The sequence below is a fragment of the Hordeum vulgare genome, chromosome 7H (assembly GCF_904849725.1).
Source record: "Hordeum vulgare subsp. vulgare chromosome 7H, MorexV3_pseudomolecules_assembly, whole genome shotgun sequence".
Classification (NCBI taxonomy): domain Eukaryota; kingdom Viridiplantae; phylum Streptophyta; class Magnoliopsida; order Poales; family Poaceae; genus Hordeum; species Hordeum vulgare.
Window position 1 is genome coordinate 602,304,262 of NC_058524.1, and position 23,793 is coordinate 602,328,054.

Consider the following 23,793-nt stretch of genomic DNA (forward strand, 5'->3'; position numbering starts at 1 on the left):
GCGGGTTGGTGATGAGAAGGGGAGGGTGCGGCGGCTTTATTTATGCTGAGGAACAGATTCGCTCTGATTGGAGGAGGGGTACGTGCCCCGGATCGGTGACGTCGGGTGATCGATCGACGGATATCAGCCGCTCGCTGCTGTTTCTGATGGACGGCCCTGGTGAGCTTCGGCGCGGATGGATGACGTGGCCAAAACTTGGGCGGGGAGATCAAACTCTTTCTGGCGGGAATTTTGCCATCCATCTCTTCACAGTATCTACAGCCACATTTGACAAATTTGATCCGTCAAACGCCCAACGCCCGCCTAGACTCTTGGTCAGTGACCGGTCGTATCTGTTTTGAGTGTTTCCTTTTCTGTTCACGGAGCCACACTTTTTAATTTTTTTCTCATTTATTCGGTCACTTGCATGTGAGTGGTAAACAAAAATTAAAAAAAAAAACAATAATTAAAAGAAGGGAAAAGGTGGTCCGGGATAGGTCACGTCCTACGTGATGGTGTGACCGTGAGTTGAGATGAATATGAAGGGTGTCGGTCAGTTCGGGCATTTGAGACGGATATGAGAGGTCCGATTGGATCATGTTTTTGTGATCGATCATTTTCTCACGGCTTGCCCAGGGCGTTTGAGACGGAAATGAGGAATCCGGTTGTACATGCTCTTAGAGCATCTATACTCGTATTGGGCAAGTATGATTCCCTATACGCCCGCGGACGCGCCCCGTCAGTGATCGGGTGTGTCTCATATTTGTTCATCTGTACGTTCATACTCATCATTTTTTTTCTCATATGTCGACTCACTAGCATGTGATTGGTGGAGAGGAAGAGAGAGAAATAAAATAATGCATAAAGAAAAAATAAAAGGTGGTCCGGGATGTGGTCGCGTCCTACGCGGCAGACTGACCTGATGTTACAGGACGCATCTCCAAGCCGCATATCCTCTCAATTTTGTCCTCAATATGAGGGTTAGCGGAGAGCCCCGGTGCATAGGGATGATATCAGGGATCCAATTGGATCAGCGTTTTTTTCTCTTTCGTATACGATCACTAACGAGGCGCGTCCACGCGCGTATGAGAGGTCGTTTGAAGCGTCCAGTTGTAGATGCTCTGCTGCCTTTACATGATCAGATCATACTCGACTCCTAGAGGAAATAAGAAGCAATGACAACATGGTTATAAGAGCATCTACGTTCAAAATCCTCAAACCTCCCGTATACGTTCGGGCGGACGGTCCGGTCATTGTCCGATTATAAAATCGATACCAACCGGAACCCTCAATCCAGCTCAAATAACCAGATTGTTTGGCACCCCACTTACCTAGCATAAATGTGAGGTGTATATGGGACGCCCGGATGAGTTTGCCACATCCGATTAATGGGTAGGACCCACGAGGAAACCCATTGAATTGTCGGGAGGCCATCGCTCCGCATTCATGTGGTCGTTTCGGAGAACCACGTGAGAGTATAAACCTAGCTATTTAAGCCGCTTCGACGAGGGCTAAACCAAGGTGCCCCCACTTCCTCCCTCTCCCTCCCGTCCACGCCGCTACCAAGCACTAGTCTGCTCTCACCTTGTCGTGTGCTGGTCACAACGATCTGCACCAAGGTCGCGTACTTCAAAATTATGACGCCGGAACATTGGGTGACGGTGCATAAATCTGGGCCTCCGCTGAGTAATACTCTATGTCCTGCTTTGAGTTGTTATTCGTGGTGGGATACCTCATGCGAGGGATTATAATGAGAAGATGTGTATTGCTACCGAGAGTCTAATCTATGGGAGTAGATGGAACTTGAGAGTTCCGTAGCACCCCCCTCCCCCCGGATATGCATGGTGGGGGCTAGGGTTTTAGAAAAGTAGGTCCAATCTTGCTTGTCGTCGTGTAGACTTAGGGGGTCAAGATGGTCTCTAAATATTCTCTCTAATCCTTTGGGCTCCTTCCTCTCTAGATTTTTTGTGGGCCTTGTGGCATGCCTACTATTGGGACCCTCGCGGAGGACTGCCCACATTTTAGTACACCGTAAATAGCCTCGAGCGTGTCTCAAGTTAGAGTAGTTGGTCATTCGCAATGCATGATGGCTCCTTGTCTTTGTGATGGTCACTGGAACTCATCCTTGGGAGCTTGGTCTTAATGGTTGATACGTCCATTTTACATCATGGTTTTCTATCATTATTTAAAATATTTTAGAGTTATTTTCCATTTTATTTGTCACGAACTTAATACCATAGATGCATGCTCGAGAGCGATCGATTGGTGGAGTTATAGTAATAGATGCATACATGAGTTGATCTACTTGTAGCGGATGCCCATGTATTTGATCATGCCATGAATAACGTCATAGCTATGCGATTTTTATCAATTTTCCAATAATTATTTATTTATCCATCGTATGTTATGCTATTAAGAGAGAAGCATCTAGTGACAACTATGGCCCCCGGGGTCTACTTTAATCATATAATAAAAACTAAAAATGCATTATTGTAATTTATTTACTTTTATTTTACTTTGCAATTTTTCAACCTATTATTATCAGATTTAGTTTTTGCCACAATGAGTACAAGGGGATTGACAATCCTCTTGCCCGCATTGTGTGCAAGTATTTGCTTTTTCTTGTGCAGGTGTTGGTGATAGTTGGTTGGTTGGTTCTTTGATTGGTTCGATAAACATCGGTTCACAACTGAGGAAAATAGGTGTTACTACCATATTACTTCACCCTTTCTCTTCGGAAAAATGCCAACGTCATCACAAGTAGCAATGCACTTAGAGGTGCTTTAAGCAAGAGTGGGCCTAGCCTAGTCTCTCATACATGAATCAACCATCCGGATCTCACCCATTGTCACTGCGAGAGGGCGCCCTAGCAAAGCATATCATGCACCAAGGAAGGCGTGGTCTTAGGCACTTCATTTTAGTGGAGGTCGACTTGGATAGTGCACGGTGACATGAGGCAACGATGGCGCTTGACACTTGAAGGTGTGGCGGGGGGAGTTCGGAGGTGTGGTGGCGTCCTATGTTGGAGGTCATTTTGTGGCGCGCATGGAGGCTCGGAGCATGGGTGGCTGCGCATGCGGAGTGGATGTGGGTATCAAGGGGTAGATTGAGATAAATACACTCATGGTCACTATATTTGGGACGAAAGCACAATACGGTCACTGACCATTGGAATACGCTCGTTACGGTCACTGTATACGATGGGACGTGATTGTACGGTCACTGTAGCACGTATGCGGTGCGTACAGGCCTAGTTGACCACGTGTTGACCGATCGTTGGGGACAGGTGGCGATCCGCGGCGCGGCGGCAGTGGAAATATGCGAATAGCCCCTCAGGCATCACCTAATCCCCAATCATCCCTCCTCCTCCTCCTCCAGTCACGGCGCCTGTTCGTCTTCGCGCAGAGATAGGGGAGTCGCCGCCCCGGCGATCGTCGGCGGTATAGTCGTGGCAAGGGGCTGAATTCGTGCGTCGTCCACGACGCACCGCCGCAACACTCCTTCCCGTTGGAACGAACGTCGATGGCCCCTGTTCGTCGTCCAGAAGGGGCACCTCCCCCCGTGTACAGTAAGTCCTATTTCCTCAAGAATCCGAGCATTTTGATGTTCAAAAACCAACCTTTTAGGGCCGCATTGCCTTTGTAGATGTGTTGTTGTTCTTAGTCAGGACCGATTGTTCTAGGGTTTTGGTATGGGATTTGGGGGTAGGAGACTTGGGGCTTAGGTAGGGTTTTATCTCTTTTAATAAAATGTATATACAGCCGATTCTGATGCTTGCTGTCTATGTGTTGCTGCATCAGGTCGTAGAAGCAGAAATTTCTCTGTTGAAATTAATCATGGTGGATTTTTTGTTGGGCATGGGAGGAACCGTGCTTATGTGAATGGTCGAGCCATCTGGTATGATAATGTGGAGAAGGTAACCTGGTCACCAATTCTCATTGAAAGCCTAGTTGAGGAAATAGGTTATGAGATGGCAGGGAGGCTCAAAGTATTCTACTGTGTGCCCATCCTTACACCCAGTACAAATGGTCTAAGAGAACTTAGTGATGAGGAGCAGACAGACAGGATGATGGTGTTTGTTGATATTGGGCACCATTTCTTCAGTATATATCTGGATCATGATGACAGTTTGGAGGCAAATTCAAATGAAGATGATGTTGTGCACTATCCAAGAGCACATTTGCCTCCAGTTATCAGCCCTGCAAAGAGGATTCCCAGCAGTACTGTTCAGTCTGAAACAAAGGAAGCAGAGGCAGGGGCAGAAACAGATGAAGGAGAGGCAGGGGCAGAAACAGAGCAAGAAGAGGCAGGGCCAGAAACAGAGCAAGCAGATGCAGAGCCGGAGATAGGGGCACTAATTCCCCTGCAGGTTATATTCCCTAAGCAAGAAACAGAGGCAAATACTGAAATGCAAGCAGAGGATGTTGGAGGCAGCACATCTATGAGGAGGAGTGCTAGGCAGAGCAAATGCAGTTATGCAATGGAAGAAGAGGATGCAGGTAGTGACACAGATGATGAGGATTATGACCCTGGTGTGGACAGTGACAATGAAATAGGCAATGATGATGATGACTTGTATGCAGATAATGTAGATGAGGATGAACCAGAACAGAGGCAGGAAAACAAAAGTAATGAGAGAGGAAAGCATAAAGGGGATCAAGTGCAACCTAAAGCTCAAGACAAAGGCAAACAGAAGTATGATTCAGATGAAGACTTGTCTGAAGGTGAAGATTTGTGGGCACCTGATTCAGATGATGAAGAGCTGCATTTGAAGTTCAGGACTTTCAGACCAGAGGATCTACATAGGCCAACATTCCATGTAGGCCAGGTTTTTGAGAGTGTAGAACTGTTGAGGACAGCAATTAAAGAGTACTCATGTCAAAACAGAGTTGATATCAAAGCTACCTGTCAATGATAGGAAAAGAGTGAAAGCCAAGTGTGATGATGACTGCACATGGTACTTGTGGGCATCATATGATAACAGAACTAAGGCTTTCATGGTTAAGAGATATGTTCATGAACACACTTGCAGCAAGAAGTGGAAGATTAGGGCTTTCACTTCTAAATTCCTAGCAATGAAGTACTTAGAGAGCTTTAGAGCTGATCAAGATATGAACTTAATGAATTTCTCAAGGGTTGTTCAGAAAGAATGGCACATGACACCTGGTAGGATGAAACTTCAGAGGGCAAGGAGAATGGCTATGAAAATTATATATGGTGATGAAGAAGGGCAGTACAAGCTACTTTGGAATTATGCACATGAGGTTAGAAGAAGCAACCCTGGCTCATCTTTCTATGTCTCCCTTGATGATAATGCAAGGTTCAGCAAGTTGTATATTGTTGGGGAACGTCGCATGGGAAACAAAAATTTTCCTACGCGCACGAAGACCTATCATGGTGATGTCCATCTACGAGAGGGGATGAGTATTCTACGTACCCTTGTAGACCGTACAGCAGAAGCGTTAGAGAACGCGGTTGATGTAGTGGAACGTCCTCACGTCCCTCGATCCGCCCCGCGAACAATCCCGCGATCAGTCCCACGATCTAGTACCGAACGGACGGCACCTCCGCGTTCAGCACACGTACAGCTCGACGATGATCTCGGCCTTCTTGATCCAGCAAGAGAGACGGAGAGGTAGAAGAGTTCTCCGGCAGCGTGACGGCGCTCCGGAGGTTGGTGATGATCTTGTCTCAGCAGGGCTCCGCCCGAGCTCCGCATAAACGCGATCTAGAGGAAAAACCGTGGAGGTATGTGGTCGGGCAGCCGTGAGAAAGTCGTCTCAAATCAGCCCTAATTGCTCCATATATATAGGAGGAGGGAGGGGGGCCTTGCCTTGGGGTCCAAGGACCCCCAAGGAGTCGGCCGAGCCAAAGGGGGGAGGACTCCCCCCCCCAAACCGAGTTGGACTTGGTTTGGTGGGAGGAGTCCCCCTTCCTTCCCACCTCCTTCCTTTTTTTTTCTTTCCTCTTGATTTTTCTTCTCTTGGCGCATTGGGCACTTGTGGGCTGTCCCACCAGCCCACTAAGGGCTGGTGTGGCTCCCCAAATGCCTATGGGCTTCCCCGGGGTGGGTTGCCCCCCCCCCCCCCGGTGAACTCCCGGAACCCATTCGTCATTCCCGGTAACTCCGAAAACCTTCCGGTAATCAAATGAGGTCATCCTATATATCAATCTTCGTTTCTGGACCATTCCGGAAACCCTCGTGACGTCCGTGATCTCATCCGGGACTCCGAACAACATTCGGTAACCAACCAAATAACTCAAATACGCATAAAACAACGTCGAACCTTAAGTGTGCAGACCCTGCGGGTTCGAGAACTATGTAGACATGACCCGAGAGACTCCTCGGTCAATATCCAATAGCGGGACCTGGATGCCCATATTGGATCCTACATATTCTACGAAGATCTTATCGTTTGAACCTCAGTGCCAAGGATTCGTATAATCCCGTATGTCATTCCCTTTGTCCTTCGGTATGTTACTTGCCCGAGATTCGATCGTCAGTATCCGCATACCTATTTCAATCTCGTTTACCGGCAAGTCTCTTTACTCGTTCCGTAATACAAGATCCCGCAACTTACACTAAGTTACATTGCTTGCAAGGCTTGTGTGTGATGTTGCATTACCGAGTGGGCCCCGAGATACCTCTCCGTCACACGGAGTGACAAATCCCAGTCTTGATCCATACTAACTCAACTAACACCTTCAGAGATACCTGTAGAGTATCTTTATAGTCACCAAGTTACGTTGCGACGTTTGATACACACAAAGCATTCCTCCGGTGTCAGTAAGTTATATGATCTCATGGTCATAGGAATAAATACTTGACACGCAGAAAACAGTAGCAACAAAATGACACGATCAACATGCTACGTCTATTAGTTTGGGTCTAGTCCATCACGTGATTCTCTCAATGACGTGATCCAGTTATCAAGCAACAACACCTTGTTCATAATCAGAAGACACTGACTATCATTGATCAACTGGCTAGCCAACTAGAGGCATGCTAGGGACGGTGTTTTGTCTATGTATCCACACATGTAAATGAGTCTTCATTCAATACAATTATAGCATGGATAATAAACTATTATCTTGATACAGGAATTATAATAATAACTATACATTTATTATTGCCTCTAGGGCATAATTCCAACATATATGTGCCTAGATGCTTGTAAGAGAGGATTTCTGCAAGGTTGTAGACCTGTCATCTTCCTTGATGGTTGTCACATTAAGACTAGATACAGAGGTCAACTACTTGCAGCTGTTGGTGTAGATCCAAACAACTGCATATTTCCAATAGCAATAGCTGTGGTTGAGGTTGAGGATACCCTTAACTGGGCATGGTTTCTTGACACATTGAAAAGAGATCTAGGCATCATAAACACTGAACCTTGGACCATAATGTCAGACAAACAAAAGGGGCTCATCAATGCAGTTGAAGAATTGTTCCCTGAAGCAGAACACAGATTTTGTGTTAGGCACATGTGGCAAAACTTTCAGCAATCTTTCAAGGGTCATGTATTGAAGAATCAACTATGGAAGATAGCAAGGAGTAACACAGTTCAGCTGTATGAACAAGGCATGGAGGAAATGAAGCTACTGAATGTTGATGCCTACAAGTGGTTGCAAGAGCTAGAACCTGATACTTGGGTTAAAGCTTTTCAGAAAGACTTGCCCAAATGTGATATTTTGCTAAACAACATATGTGAAGTTTTCAACAGGTACATTCTGGAGGCTAGGGAACTACCAATACTTAGCATGGTTGATAGGATTTATAGACAACTAATGACAAGGCATTACAACAAGCAGATGGAGTCAGATAAATGGCCTGGTGATATTTGCCCAAAGATCAGGAAGAAGGTTGAGAAGGCAACAGAATTTGCAAACACATGCTATGTGGAGGGATCAGGAGATGGCCTTTTTCTAGTAGGTGATAGAGGAGTTGATTACATTGTGGACATGCACAAGAGAACATGCACCTGCAGAAGGATACAGAAATCAGGGGTTCCATGCTCTCATGTCATAGCCTGCTGCAGGAATGATAGAATTGATCCTCTTCTGATGGTTGACCCTTGCTACTCAAAGGACATGTTCAAGAGAGCATATGGTAATATTATATATCCTTGCAAAGATAGGAGAGAGTGGGAGGATTTACATGGGCCCCCAATTCAGCCACCATTGTACCAGAAGCATGTGGGTAGACCATGTACCAGAAGAAGACAAGCACGTGGAGAGGTTGATCATAGAAGGGGAGGGAAGAAAATAACAAGGCATGGTGTCATCATGCACTGTTCTTACTGTGGTGAGGCAGACCACAACACCAGGGGTTGCAAGCACAAAAAGGCTGGACTGCCACCACCAAGGGCTGGCAGTGTGACAAATCAAGAACAAGGTCCTGGCAGTGTGACAAATCCAGAACAAGGTGCTGGCAGTGTGCCTAATCCAGAACAAGGTGCTGACAGTGTGACAAATCTAGAACAAACAGCTACATCCACTGAAGTTGATCCTGTTTTAACACAGGTAACACTTGTATGATCATGTTTTAACACACTGAAGTTGATCATGTTTGGCATTTATCTAACACAAACTTTTGCATTTCAGCAGGACCATCAAGAACCTTCTGCAACATATGAAGATCTGATGGTAGACAACATGATTGCCCAGGTAACATAACTACTCCATACCCCATAACATAACTAGTACTGCAGTATTGATCTCACAATGGACACTTGTGTATTTTTTAGATGCCAATACCTAGAGTTGTGGAACAAGGGCCACTACCATCTTCTAGTTTCCTGAATGCTGCCCAAGTGGTGCTAAACCAGTCTCTTGATGGCCAAGGCAGCCAAGCAAGTTCAAATACCATCAGGCCTAGTGAGTTGGCACAGAAATTGGAGGCCATGAAGAACCACAGAGATAGGGAACTAGAGGAGAGGAAGCAGGCCATTCTGGCATCTAGAAGACAAGAGGAATTGAGGAGAGCTGAAGAGGTAGCAAGAAAGAAACATGAGGTTGCACAGAAGAAGGCTGAACTAGCAGAGAGAAGAAGATTGGTTGCTGCACAGACAACTGCCAAAAAGAAAGAAGAAGCAGAAATCAACAAGAAAGCTCAAGCTGAGACAAGACAGATTATTCAAGACACAATGAAAACATTAGCTGCTGAGAAGAAGGCAAGGCAAGAAGCAGAGAGGAGAGCTGCTGCTCAAAACAAAGAGGAAGAAAAGAGAGCACAGAGGGAAGCAGCTGCTGCAAAAAGAGAAGAAGAGAAGATAATTGCTGCTGCAAAAAGAGAAGAAGAGAAGAAGCTTGCTGCTGCCAGAAAACAAGAGGAGAAGATGCTTGCTGCTACCAGAAAAGAAGAGGAGAAGAAGCTTGCTGCTGCCAGAAAAGAAGAGGAGAAGAAGCTTGCTACAAAAAAAGCAAGGGAGCAAAGCATGGCTGCTGCAAAAAGAAAACAAAGCTAGGTTGACAATGAAGCTGCCTATCCAAAGAAGGCTCCAAGATCTTCAATGTTTGATGTCTTTAGATAGTATTATTCATAGTGACTGCAATATTGTCCTGTAAGAAACATGGCTATTTTCTTTTGTATGTGGATGATGGGCAAGACTTATTTGGTTGTGACAACAAGTTTTCATGCATTATATTTGGTCAGTTTGGCATATTTGTCAAGTTTGGAAAAGACTTCCTTCTTATTTGATCATTTTGGTCCTATTTGTCAAGTTTGGAAAAGACTTCCTTCTTATTTGGTCATTTTGGTCCTATTTGTAGACAATCACATATTAAGAAGGAATGACATAAGAACATCATATTGATCAAATATAACATAGGGTTCAGCATAGCATTGTCACTTCCACCATTACATGAGACCATTACATGAAACAAACTACATGACACAAACTAGGACTGCCATCATTACATGAAACAAACTACATGACACAAACTAGGACTGCCACGACTACTAACATCACCGCAGTGTCCCAAAATGAACCTGGCATCACCAATGCAGCTAGTCTTTAGTTCTTCACCATGTATAGCACCAATGCACCAACACCTAACATCAGCACAACAGCAAGCAGGATCTTCATGAGCATCACCAGCTCTCTCCCAAGCTTCATCAGTGCAGCAGCTTGCTGCCTGGTCATCACATTGCCACTCTCTCTCTTCACAAACTTCTTAGACATGCTGGTTGATCCATTCATGTAATGAAGCTCTTGTGCATTCAGAAGTTGCTCCCTGCGTTCCTCAGCCGCACCAATAGCATCCACAGCTGCATCGCCAACCAGGTAGTGATTCTCAACCAGGTACTGCACGTACTCCAATTCCCAACGCCAGAACTCACAACTCACCTATCCAAAAATACATGGTTGCATCCAAAACGGAATAGAATGCATGGACAGGACATAAATGGAAGAGATAAATCCATGGAAACACTAACCCCATGATTTTGGCACTTGTAGAAGACCCATCCATCGTGCTTCTCAGTGGTGGACACAAACATGCGCACTTTCTCCTTGCAGCCTGCGCAGCGGATCAGCGGCAGCGCCAACGCCCGGCGGTGGACAGCAGAGGAGGACGAGCTCGTGAGAGACATGACCGCCAGAGCTTGCGGTGGACAGCGCCAGAGCGACGGTGACCGAGCAGAGCGACGGAGGCAGAGCAGAGCGACGGAGGCGGAGCAGAGCGACGGAGGGTTAGGGATTTGAGGGGGACACCGCGGGTTAGGGATTTGAGGGATTGGGGATTTTGGTTCTTTTACAAATAACCCCCTCATGAATCGTTGGCCGAATGAGAGACCAGTACGTGGCGGTCAACAATAGGTCAAACTAGGCCTATACGCACCGCATATGTGCTACAGTGACCGTACAATCACGTCCCATCGTATACAGTGACCGTAACGAGCGTATTCCAATGGTCAGTGACCGTATCGTGCTTTTGTCCCAAATACAGTGACCATGAGTGTATTTATCTCGGTTAGATTTGTCGTGCAACGGAGGTGGAGGTGTGGGAGGCCACTCGGTGGAGACGCTCCGGGTTGGAGGTGTCGCAATGTTTTTCAACATCACGAGGAATAATATTCTGTGGGAAAGATTTGATCAACATTGATACGTGCCCGGCGGAGTGGGGCAGGGTCGGAGTTTGTTGGCATGGCTCGACCATTACCAAAAGTTCGGTGGGGGTAGACAAGCACTATTCTAGGCAAAAACTTTGTGGTCAACGAGGGTCGATGCGGACTACGTAAGCATCCGTTGGTGTCGTTTTCTTTCTTGAAGCCGTCTCCAAGGATCTTGCTCTCAATCACTTTTGGCAGTAATGGTGTTCTGTTGTGGATGCGTTTTCCTTAGAAAACTAGACCATTTTGTAATTAAAAAAAATCTTTCTCTATTTGTCAGAAATACGAAGGAGCACCCGCCCCATGAGAAAATTCTCTACCTGCAGAGAAAATTGCAATGGAACACGAGGAGAAATCCAACAGCGTAGGGACATCCGTGAAGTGGCGGCAGTGCTCGTGGGTTGACAGTAGAAGAAGCAACGTAGTTGCTGTGTTTGACAAAGCTTGGAACATTTGACCTACAAATTGCAACTTGCTGACCAGGTTGGTTCCATTTTGCGAACTCAAACTATCGAATTGGGCCGAGCCTCCAATTGCTATCAACCCTAGCGTGCCAGTAATTTTCAGATCAACCAACAAACTGGATCCCCAAGGTTCAGAGAAACACCTCTGCAAGTTCAGTGTCATTCTCTGCAGAAATCCAAGAAATAGAACAGAGAAACACCTCTGCAAGTTCAGTGTCATTCTCTGCAGAAATCCAAGAAATAGAACAGAGAATCATCTCTGCAAGTTCAGTGCCATTCTCTGCAGAAATCCAAGAAATAGAACAGAGAAACACCTCTGCAAGTTCAGTGTCGTTCTCTGCAGAAATCCAAGAAATAGAACAGAGAATCATCTCTGCAAGTTCAGTGCCATTCTCTGCAGAAATCCAAGAAATAGAACAGAGAAACACCTCTGCAAGTTCAGTGTCATTCTCTGCAGAAATCCAAGAAATAGAACAGAGAAACACCTCTGCAAGTTCAGTGTCCATGTCTGCCGTGATTTGCGGATGCCGTATTCACGATTCAGAGCAAAGGTTGCCACACAAACAAGATGAATTCAGAAACAGGATTATAGCTAGGAGCCAAGGACTACTCAGACAACCAGAACAAGGATATGATGGATAGAACAAATTAGCACCGCTGCAATTTCACGAGATAATGAAACGGTGTGTTGCCACACAAACAGCACAAGTTACATCTAGGAGGAACCATCGATCGACCAAGAAGACAGGGAAACATGCAATCTACGCGGATGTGAACTTGGTGACGGCCTTGGTGCCCTCCGACACGGCATGCTTGGCGAGCTCGCCGGGGAGGACGAGGCGGACGGACGTCTGGATCTCCCGGGAAGTGATGGTGGGCTTCTTGTTGTACCTCGCGAGCTTGGCCGACTCGCCGGCGAGCTTCTCGAAGATGTCGTTGATGAAGGAGTTCATGATGGACATGGCCTTGGAGGAGATGCCGATGTCGGGGTGCACCTGCTTCAGCACCTTGAAGATGTAGATCTTGTAAGTCTCCACGCTCTTCTTGGACTTCTTCTTGCCCTTCTTCTCGCCGCCCTCCTTGGACGCCGGCGGCCGCTTCTCGGCCTTGGTCTTCTTCCCGGCCGTGCTCTTCTCGGCCTTCTCGGCCACCGGCTTCTTCTCCGCCTTGGGGGCCATCGATGCCGCGGCTGCTTCGCCGGGGAGAGCTGCGGGGGTGTGTGGTGGCGAGTTGTTTCGCTTGGAGGTAGGAGGATTGGTGGGGAATCTGCGGCGAGGGCGCGGCCAGTTTATAGGTGGGGAGAGCGCGCTCTGATTGGTGGAGGGGTGCGTGCCACGGATCGGTGCTTTCGAGTGGTTTGATTTTATCTCAGCCGTTCGCCGGTGGCAGGATAGACGGTCCAGATGCGCCTCGGCGCGGATCGCTGACGTGGCAGAAAGGTGGGCGCGGGGAGCAGACGGGTTTCGGGCCTTCGGCCCATAAGCGCATATGTACCAATTGGATTTTCTCCTAATGAAACATCGGCATAATGAGCAGAAGGTTAACGAATAATCGAAGTGATCTGTCAATCAAATTGCAGGCACCCCTAAAAAAAGCAGGCGGTATGTTTTTCTGTCTTCACAAGGCATCGACATAGATCAATTATGCTAGATATATTTTTCAAATCATCATCCTTGGAAGCATCTGAAACAAAGTGCTTAAATTTTTGTTGTAATCCATAAATATCTTGGAGAAAATCTGCTGAGTAGTACAGTACTTTTTACCATCTCGCATATATTACTAGCTTTGAATCCTCTGAATTTGTTTGTAGGAATCAACGTGGCGCTAATGGTTGGAAGACCCATTACCTTCTCGCTGAATCTTCGGCTTAATTCAAATAGTTCAGTGTTCAATGTTGAAAAGAAAAATTCCTCTCAAAAGTGAACTAATCAGGCTGACGACGGGCACGACCACCACACATGATGTATGATTCATCAAATTCAGGATACTCGGGCGGCGACTATTTTCAGGGTTGGTCTCATATTTCGCTGGATCCGTTCGGGCATGTGGTTGTTGCTTTGGTGGTGGCACAGTCGGTGTTTAGTTGGTTGTGGTGTGGCACGATGCTGTGGGGTTGCTAAATTACTATTAAAAATATTATACGTAATTGTAAAATACGCAACTATTTGCAAATACGGAAACTATATGTTGTGTGGCTACAGGAATCCATATAAATATTGGGTATCCTCCTTATATTATTCAAATATGCAAAAAAAAAAAAAGGTAAATGCCCAATAATTTCCTTTTCTATTGAGTTACTCGTATATTGATTGTATTCTTTAAAACACACAATAATATGTAAAATGTTCTTAATATCTTTAGAAAATTACGTATTATTGTAGATACCACTAACTGAATTATCACTACTGATTTTTTGCGTATTTACAATGTTTGTAATTACAATTATATTTATAAAATGTTTGTAATTACAATTATTTTGACAAAGCAGCGGGTCTAACTGAATTATCTTGACAAGCAGAGGCTGAGGACAATGATCACTACTGAATTTTTGCAAGCAGTGGCTCTAACTGAATCTTGACAGGTTCAACAATAACTGAATCACTCCAAAATGCCCTGACCCACGAAGGTCGTTACCAACGGCGATGTCCCTCACTCGCCAAAAAAAAAGGAACAAAACACGATGATGGCCCTGACGGAGTTACGGTCACCCTCTCTCCCTTTGTATTGTGCGTTTTTTTTCCTTTTCCTTGTTTCTTGATTGTTAGTTGATATAAGTTTCAGCATAATTTCTTATAATCGTGGTCATTTTGTATTATTTTTATTTCTCCTTTTTTAACTACGCAAGTGTACCTTGCCAGTTTACGAGGTTTGGTAAAAAATAATCAAAAAAAAATCCTCCACTGCAATTGGAACACGGAGAGAAATCCAACAGCCCAAGACATTCTTGACCCAACAGCTTGTGGATTCTGACTGTCAAATGCAAGCAACCTTTCGAGATCGTGGAAAAATGGTTTGCTGTCTGCAGCAGCGTTGTTGCTGTGTTGCTTGGCCGGCGTCGAGGATGCGGCGATCGATGGTTGCTGCAGCTTGGAACATGTCACTGACGGCTCGAACTGAACTGTAGCTTGAACATATCTTGGCAAATAAATAAATAAAACCCTAGCTTGAACATGTAACGCTAGTACATTCGGTACAGATCAGTTGTACAAGAAGAGACATCATGAATCCTGTGCAGGGTGCAGCTACCTTGCATCGGAAAAATGCAGAAAACCGAGCCGCCTCTGTCTTCAGCTAGTATATTGCAGTGCAAAATCACTGAGAATCGTGTGTCCGCTTAACCCTGTATTACGGTCGCTTGCGAGGGTAAAAACACTTGCCTAAACTGATCCAGACCATGTTGTGCGTCAGTCTAAAATAATACACACTTGTAGTGCAGTAACAGTAAATTGATCAAGATCACATTTCAAGTTATTTCATTCTAAAATTTTACACACATACACCTCACATCCTCGTTTACTTGTACAAATTTGTTCACGTTTTTTACAAAACCGAAGGAGTTTGAAAAAAAAAATCGGCCTCCCTGGAGATCGAGCTTCAGAATGCCCCATTCATTATTTTCCTCCTAATCCGTGTGGACAATTGAATTGTTTGTCTTGGATTTCCGAAACATATGAACTTTGGCACAGATGTGTCACCACAGTAGATACAATGGTATGCACATTTATTGAAGAATCGCTTGTTCTCTCTTGATGACTTATTGAAATCAACAGAGATAATTAACAGAAATGAACAGGGATGATCATGTTAAGGATTGAGCATTAAAGACAGGCATGAAACAGATCAAAGAAACCCCGTTGCCATGATCCTGAAACATTGTGTCCCCGCAAATTACAAGGTGGTGCATTCTGAATATCTAACCACATTGTGAGAAGACAGGGAACAACCTAGCCTAATTAGGAGGAGGTAAACCTGATAGATCCCGTGGATCGACAAGGCTAGATGTGTTCGGTGAGAGTAGTGGTATGTTACCTTGTGATGAACTCGATGAGCTTCCTTCGGTGACCGTCGTGAGGTGGTGACGACGGTGAGGAAGGAGAGAGATCCGGTAGTGGCGGTGATGGACTTCCCATCGCTTCAGTGCATCCCTCTAGATCGGATTAGGGTTAGGAGTGGGGAACCAGTGGCGACGACAAACCTCGTTACTTGTGCCATGGTCCCCACCTTCTCCTTATAGCACTGCGCGACAGGGGCCCACCAGCCTTCTTGGGCTGGACGCCCCCGATCAGGGCGTGGGTCAAGGTTCCAATGGGCCGTTGGGCCCATTGAACGAGAGATCAACCTAACATTCTCCCCCTTGATCTCATCATATGCTTTTAACTTTACTCGTTTCGCAACAGATCAATCCATAGGGCATGTTTCATCGTCACAGCTCAATTGCCGGTGGAATCAGACAACCACAATGTACCTCTCTATTTTGAGACAGATTCTTTAACCTTGGGCCCTTTATTGTCCGGAAATATTAGACTATACCATAAAACCCATGTCGACTGTGTGTTCTCCGAACACACTGGGCGGTAAGCCTTTGATAAGCAGATCTGCAAACACTTGTTTGTTGTTTTTATGCTTCAAGCATTTTTCCATAATTCCGGACTTTCTCCTTCACAACTCGTAACTCTTTGTCAGTGTGTTTGGCATCAACACTTGACTCGTTGTGATAGGAGCGAAAGAACTTAAAATGGTTATCGTTGTTGTCAACCATTATCAACTCCGGGTACAGGTAGACTTAACCATGTTGCCCGTCCCTCAGCCTCATATCAAGCTATAACATATCATTGCATCACATTGATGACAATCGTTTCACTTATTTGGAGATTTTCCACACAAAACTCCGAGTATGAAAGTTAGCGACAATTGTGGATTTCGCTATACATTTCACAAGTCCTGCTTTTGTACTCACAATCTTTTGAGAGCACTTATTTCTTTTAGCATGAGGCCGATATGTTTGACTCCATTCCATTGATTTATCTATGGACTGGACATTGCCAAAACAACCCGGATATATATGTGAACTGTGTCAGGGTAATATCTTGAGCTTCCAACAACTAAAGCATATGGTAACATATCCGTTTACAATCTTTTCTTATTAACTTTTGGAACACCATAGTTTCCACTTCCATTACCCTTGACTATAAGAACAGGCGTAGGTTTTCTCGTATGCATACTTTAGAGATCTTTCTTAGCATGTCCATGCGACATTCCTAATACCCCTTTTATTCTTTTGAACTTTGAGGACAAGAACTTCTTTTCTCCTCTTGCAGTAGATTGACATCATCACTAGCAAGTAGGACATCATCCACATGCATAGGAATTGGGAAACGAATTTCCCATTCTATAACTTTGCATGAATGCAATTGTCCTCTCATTTTCTTTGCACAAAATCTTTCGATTTAAGTCATGTTTAACGCATTTACATATTTCCTTTGGAGTCACATTTGCCTTGTAGACCCTTCATAAGGTCTATGTTAGTGAAATTCAAATGATGGAATTTCACTAACATAGACTTTATAGGAGTCACAAATATCTGATTTTCACATTCCTAGAGACCATCAAAATCTCAGGTACTAGCACTTATTTCATATGGGGTTGCCGTTGCTCTGTCATTGCCAAGAGGCAAATTCATTCTATAGTCACCCATTTCCAAAAGGCAATAGGTTTTACAGGAACCTGTATCACAAGATCCCTTATAGAGCTAACAACAGGTGTTGTATAGGTCATACAACATGCTCCCCCAGATTACTCCATCTTCACTGAAGAAATGGCGTATCTTTAAACTTTTTTCTTTATGGCACTTTAAGCACCACCGTTGTATTCCTTAGTCTGCTTTCGGAACTATAAAAGATCCAAAAATACAACTGTTTCTTTTCTTTAGGGGTATCGTAATGACAGTATTCAGATGACTGCCGTACTCCCCTTGACAATCACATTCTTCATTAATGGATCACTTTAGATGCATAATGTGCATCACATCGTCTAATGTACAGAGGAGTCATGAAATACACTACAATGTATTTCATGTCTCTATCTCCCCCTCGAATGTGGCAAGAACTTTTCTACCACAATTTCGAAACCCATTCATAGTTCTTGTGAAATGAGGAAACTTCGATTATCTAGCTCATTCATCTTATCACTTCATGTAAAATGAAGTTATAAGTTAACTAGTATGGGAGTACTTTTTCTCATTTCATTTCAGAAACTCAACAGAGTTCTTTATCATTGTCTCTTTTGCAAGTCACACTTGCATATCATTCTTGTCTTTAGGTTCGTCTGTTACTTTTATCCTTTCTAGATTTAGTGATTGCATAATGACCGTTACACATAAGGTGTACGATCGATGATAGGAAAGCTTAAAAGCTACTCCATACTTTTTCTCCCATAGTGGGACACATTAACCGCACATGAGTCATCATAACTTTCTCCTGTCATACAGGATAAGGCTTTTGCCAAAATTTCTCCCGCCATACACGGATTGTTGACATAATACAATGTCAACTTTACCCAGTTACGCAGGCATTCTTCCCAGACTTTTCCCGCCATGCGGGTAATTCCCTTTAAGGGACATCATAAATGCCATAATTGGCTCTTTTGACTGCATCAAATTCAGAAATAAATCTAAATTATCTTTGACACACATGTTTGATCCGACGTTGGTCAAATTAAACATGCATGTTGCTTGTTCCATTTCAATCATGTTGACTGAAAAAAAGGAGACTCCATCATAGAGAGTACATGAAAGACATTCGTCAACCAAGACTCTCAATGATCTATCTCTTTTCTTTTCTTGAATTAATATCCAAGAGTTCTTTTCTTTTGAAGCCATTCCTTAGAGAGAATTTATTCCCTCAAGTTATGGCATTTCTTTTCCATCTTTCGGGTCACTAATACCCAAACATTCGCTTTCATGAGTGAAAGCTTGAATAACTTTTAGTCTGAGAAAACTTAGCCAAATAAACAACGGTAATGAGCATAAAAATAACCCTACGTTGGTCTGATTAAAATTACGCACATTAAACCTTTCTGGAATATTCTAAATCACCGTTGTGGCAGAATTAGAATAAAACATCATTCTTGTGCATTAATTCCATATCATCGTTGGGCAGAAATGGAAACAATGCATACAACTCATAAACAATGTGATGATAGTATTCTTATTGAACAACTTTGCTAAGAAATAGTCATCATCATCATTAACCATATGCATTTTTATCTGTGCTCCGAAAAATTGATCACTTTGATACAAAATTGATCACTTTGATACAAAATTTAAACATAAGATGACTCATACAATTAGTATTGTTATCATCAACGTTGGTCAGAAAATAACAATATCATATTTAACTTTAAAACAAACATCATTCTATTGTCATAGCGGAAACTGTTTGAATCCTATTTCACCCACAAGGGAAAAACTTTGCTAATAACAGTTCTTCCAATTAAATTTTCCCGTTGGTTCCAAATTAATTTGAGGACTAAACCTTTTTACTTTGCAGCGGAAATACCTGAATATGAAAATTCATGCACCTTTACAAAAAAATATTCTGTTAAAATTAAAATTCATGAACTTCTTTTATAAAATCCATGAATTATACTTTTTCTGAAAATCTTTCTTTTATTTTCAGAACCTTTTATTTTTCTTTTCAGAAAAAACATATTGCTATTACAGAAAAATATTTTGTCATAATTCAAAATAAAATAAAATTCATGAACTATAAAAGAGACATGAAATTTTCTTTTTCTGAGAAAACTATTTTATTCTCAAAAGTCCTTTTACTTTTCTTTACAGAAAAATAATATAACAATTCTGTCGAAATTAACAGAAAATTTGAACATTTTCTTTTACATGTTTTCATAGGAAAAATTCCTAGAAAAAACTTTTCAAATCTGCCTAAAAACACTTTATTATTAATAAATGGCCGGCTTGGGCCGGCTTGGGCCGGCGCTCTGTGTGGCGACCAGGCGCTGGCGCAGCTGCCGCCAGCCTGTGTGGCCCATCGGGTCCAGTGGGCTGGCCGGCCCCGTTCGGCCTGCTGGCGGCTAGGGTTTCAATCCCAGCCGCCCATCTTAATCCAACGGCCCCCCGCGCTCTTCGCTTGGACAAAAAGGGGAGGAGCCGGCTGGGGAGGGAAACCCTAAGCCATTTCCCCACAGCCCGCCGCTCTCCCTCTCGTTCTTCCCGTCAAGCGAAAAGCTCCCGTGGGATTCCTTGCAGCGCGTCGCCGCTCCCTTCCCTCCTGCCTCTCGCGCGCGGCGGCTAGATGCCCCGTCGGAGGGTGTGGGAGGTGGCCGCCGGTCGTGGCGTCCGAGGGCCCCGCGTCGCGCGCGCCCTCCTGCTGCGGTGGCCGAGCCACTGCCTCGCGTGGCGGCCCTCGAGCCCCGCCGAGCGCACCGCGCCGCCCCCTTTCCTCTCCTGTCCCGCGTGGGGTGGCACACAAGGCCAAGGCCTCAGTGGCACACAAGGCCAAGGCCTCGGTGGCCACGGCGGCCGAGCCTCCTCTCCGGCGCTTGTAGCCCGCGAGTAAGGGGCTCCGTTTCCGTGGTGGTCGAGCCTTTTGGCGGTGCGGCTCGCCCCTCTGCAGCTCCTTCCTGAACGGCCCGTGGTGGCCGGGTCTCCTCCCTCGTGCGGGGTGCTCTCGAGGTGAGGAGCCCGCCCCGGTCGGTCTTGTCCCGCGCAGCATAGCGGCCGGAACACACGGCAGTCTGCGTGCTCTCTTTTTGACCTTGGGGTTTGCGAAGTGGAAGTGGCCGCCGGCCGCGGCGACGAGAGGTCCCGTGCCGTGCGTGGCTTGCTCTCCACCCTCCTTCCCGTGGCGGTTCCATGCCGGGGTCGTGGCCTTCCCCTCGCCGGCTGCCCACACACCTTGCGGTGGGTGCGCCGCCGTCGAGCGATCGGCTGCGGCCCCTTCGATGTTCTGTTGCGCCGTGGCGCCTTTGCCTTTGCCCCTTACAGCGCCCGATGACACTTAGATGGGTGGAGCTGCTGCACCCCTGCCGACCCCTTCGCCGGTCGCGCGTTCCCCTTGCGGTGAGCGCGCCGCCGTCGAATGGATCGGTGGTGGTGCTCTTTGCCCCTGTAGGGATCCATATGCATTTTTCTTGTTTGCATTTTTTTGTCGGATTAGTCCGATTTTCCTTTGCCTCCGAAGAGGTTTGTTCTTCTTCTTCTTTGCATTTGCTTTTCTTTTTCGGATTCAATCCGATTCCTTTATTTGTTTTCCTTTTGGATCTAATAAGATCTATACTTTGCCTCCAAGGAGGTTGGTTCTTCTTCCCCACACCTCGGCTTGCCGATGCGTGTGGGGATCGAGAGGAACAGGCGCGGCCGAGGCGGCGCTACTTTGCCGACGAGGCCCGTGGCCATCTTCGGTTTCTTTGCCCATCTAGGGTTCATATCGGGGAGGGGAAATCTTTTCTTGTACGTGTTTCAACCGAAACTCATCTAAAGCCTCGTGGCTCTGATAACATTGATAGATCTCGTGGATTGACAAGGCTAGATCTGTTCGGTGAGAGTAGTGTTATGTTACCTTGTGATGAACTCGATGAACTCCCTCCGGTGACCGTCGTGAGGTGGTGACGACGGTGGGGAAGGAGAGAGATCCGGTAGTGACGGTGATGGACTTCCCATCGCTCCAGTGCATCCCTCTAGATCGGATTAGGGTTAGGAGTGGGGAACCAGTGGCGACGGCAAACCTCGCTACTTGTGCCATGGTCCCCACCTTCTCCTTATAGCACTGCGCGACAGGGACCCACCAGCCTTCTTGGGCTGGACGCCCCCGATCAGGGCGTGGGTCAAGGTTCCAATGGGCCGTTGGGCCCATTGAACGAGAGATCAACCTAACAAAACCTAGATTTATGTCTGAAGAAATCGACACTCTTGTGAGTTGACTGAAACAAGGTGCTGACGCCGCCTCACCCCCGCCTCGAGCCCCAGCCGCTACTGCCACCGTGCCATTACCCTGTACATATACTCGTCTACCACAACCACTAGAGTCGTTAACCAATAATGGAAAAGTGAAATTCAGAAATGGTACAGAAAAACATATATGCAAGTTCAGAGCCGTTGTTGCAGAGAATTACAGACGGCATACTCCCTAATTAGAACAAAAGATGCCTAACAAAGCAAACAAGGATAAAGTCACACAAACACGATCATAGCATAAACTCTCTCAAGAAAATTAGGGATCATGATAAGAACTGACCGTGATAGACAGCCATGAGACCGAATAAATCAGCACTGTTAGAATTTCTCCAGGTCATGAGAAAGTGTGTGTTCCCACACAACTTACAAGATGACATGGTACAGAGCAACATCGATCCACCAGGACGACAGGGAACAGGCCATCTAAGAGGAGGTGAACTTGGTGACGGCCTTGGTGCCCTCGGAGACGTGTTAATTTAGTCAGCCTCGCCTCCTCGTGGCCACAAGGCTCATAAACCGACAGTTGAAAACTGAATTTCATAAACGAACAGAGAAACGTCTCTACAAGTTCAGTGTCAAGATTTACAAATCAGAGCAAAATTTGCAAATCAGCATCATCCCTCCAAGATAAACTCACACAAACAGGATCATAGCAAGAACTCTACAAAACCCAGAGGATCGTGATCCGGCACAAGTCACACCAAATTTTCTCTCCCTAGATTCCAAGGGGGCAGAAAATTAATTAAGTACTAATATGCGGTAATGCTAGAATCAGAGATATGAAATCCAGCGTACTATGCAGGCATTTGTGGTCTAAACTCTGGCTTCCAAATACTATAATTTCTACAACCAACGCAACTCATAAGTAATCTTCAGGGTTTAAATAAACTCCTACTTGCAGGTTTTGCCATTTTCTTTTCATAAATGCGTACATGAAAAACAGGATCATCCATTGTGGGGAGAAGCAGTCAGAAGGACGGCCATCCACTTACTGAAACTGGGTCCATGTCTGAAGAAATCGACACTTTCGTCAGTTAACTGGGCAGGGTGCAGACGACGCTTCCAGCACCGGTCGCCACGGAACTATCACCATGTAGTACATGCACTCGCCCACCAGGGCCACGGCTCGTCATGCCGGGCGCACCATCCGCTTGGCCAACACCCTCATAAAGCGATAGCTGAAAACTGAAATTAAGGAATGGAACAGAGAAACATCTTTGCAAAGTTCAGAGTCGTTTTCTGCAGAGTTTTACAGAAGGGGTTATCACAACAGAGCAAGAACTCTGCAAAGTGAAGCGACAGGGATAAGAACTGAACATCAAAGACTGAAAGAAACACCATTACTATTTCACGAGATAATGAAACAGTGTGTTGCGACACAACCAGCACACGTTACACAGCGGCAAGAACAGCCTAGCCTAAGCGGAGGTGAACTTGGTGACGGCCTTGGTTCCCTCGGAGACGGCATGCTTGGCGAGCTCGCCGGGGAGGACGAGGCGGACGGAGGTCTGGATCTCCCTGGACGTGATGGTGGGCTTCTTGTTGTAGCGTGCCAGCTTGGCCGACTCGCCGGCGAGCTTCTCGAAGATGTCGTTGATGAAGGAGTTCATGATGGACATGGCCTTGGAGGAGATGCCGATGTCCGGGTGCACCTGCTTGAGCACCTTGAAGATGTAGATCTTGTACGTCTCCACGCTCTTCTTGGACTTCTTCTTGCCCTTCTTCTCGCCGCCCTCCTTGGACTTCGGCGGCCGCTTCTCGGCCTTGGGCTTCTTCCCCGCCGTGGTCTTCTCCGCCGCCGGAGTCTTCTCCGCCACCGGCTTCTTCTCCGCCTTGGGGGCCATGGGACGCTGCTGCTTCGCTGGGGAGAGGTGCGGTGGTGTTTTCGCTGGGAAGATGGGAGGGCTGGTGAGGATTCGGCGGCGAGGGCGCGGAGGATTTGTAGGAGGCGAGAGACGAGCTCTGATTGGTGGTGGGGTGCGTGCCACGGATCGATGGGTGTGAAGTGATTTCATATGATCTCGGCCGTTCGCAGCTGTGCGTGATGGACGACCCAGATGCGCCTCGGCGTGGATCGATGACGTGGTGGAAAACTGGGCGGGAATTTCGGCTTTCTCTGGCGGGAACTTTGAGTCGAAGCCGGCATCGACATTTTGCATTGTGTGAAGAGCAGAGGAAAAGAGGAAGAGCAAATGATGAAATCGCTGTCTCATTGATTGAAGATGTGAGTATATATACCCGAGTACAAAGGCGGTTACAAGGAG

At 45.9% G+C, this 23,793-nt stretch overlaps 2 protein-coding genes across 2 annotated transcripts; both read right to left on the bottom strand.

Annotated features, from left to right (window-relative positions):
* Positions 1 to 12,125: 12,125 nt before the first annotated feature.
* On the bottom strand, positions 12,126 to 12,829 carry LOC123409971 (histone H2B.3-like). Its single transcript, XM_045102841.1, has one exon. The coding sequence runs from the start codon at positions 12,732 to 12,734 to the stop codon at positions 12,318 to 12,320; it is 417 nt and encodes a 138-aa protein (XP_044958776.1). The 5' UTR covers positions 12,735 to 12,829; the 3' UTR covers positions 12,126 to 12,317.
* Positions 12,830 to 22,855: 10,026 nt separating this feature from the next.
* On the bottom strand, positions 22,856 to 23,453 carry LOC123409969 (histone H2B.3-like). The gene has a single exon (XM_045102839.1). It carries the CDS (start codon positions 23,371 to 23,373, stop codon positions 22,948 to 22,950), a length of 426 nt encoding a protein of 141 aa, XP_044958774.1. The 5' UTR covers positions 23,374 to 23,453; the 3' UTR covers positions 22,856 to 22,947.
* Positions 23,454 to 23,793: the final 340 nt, after the last annotated feature.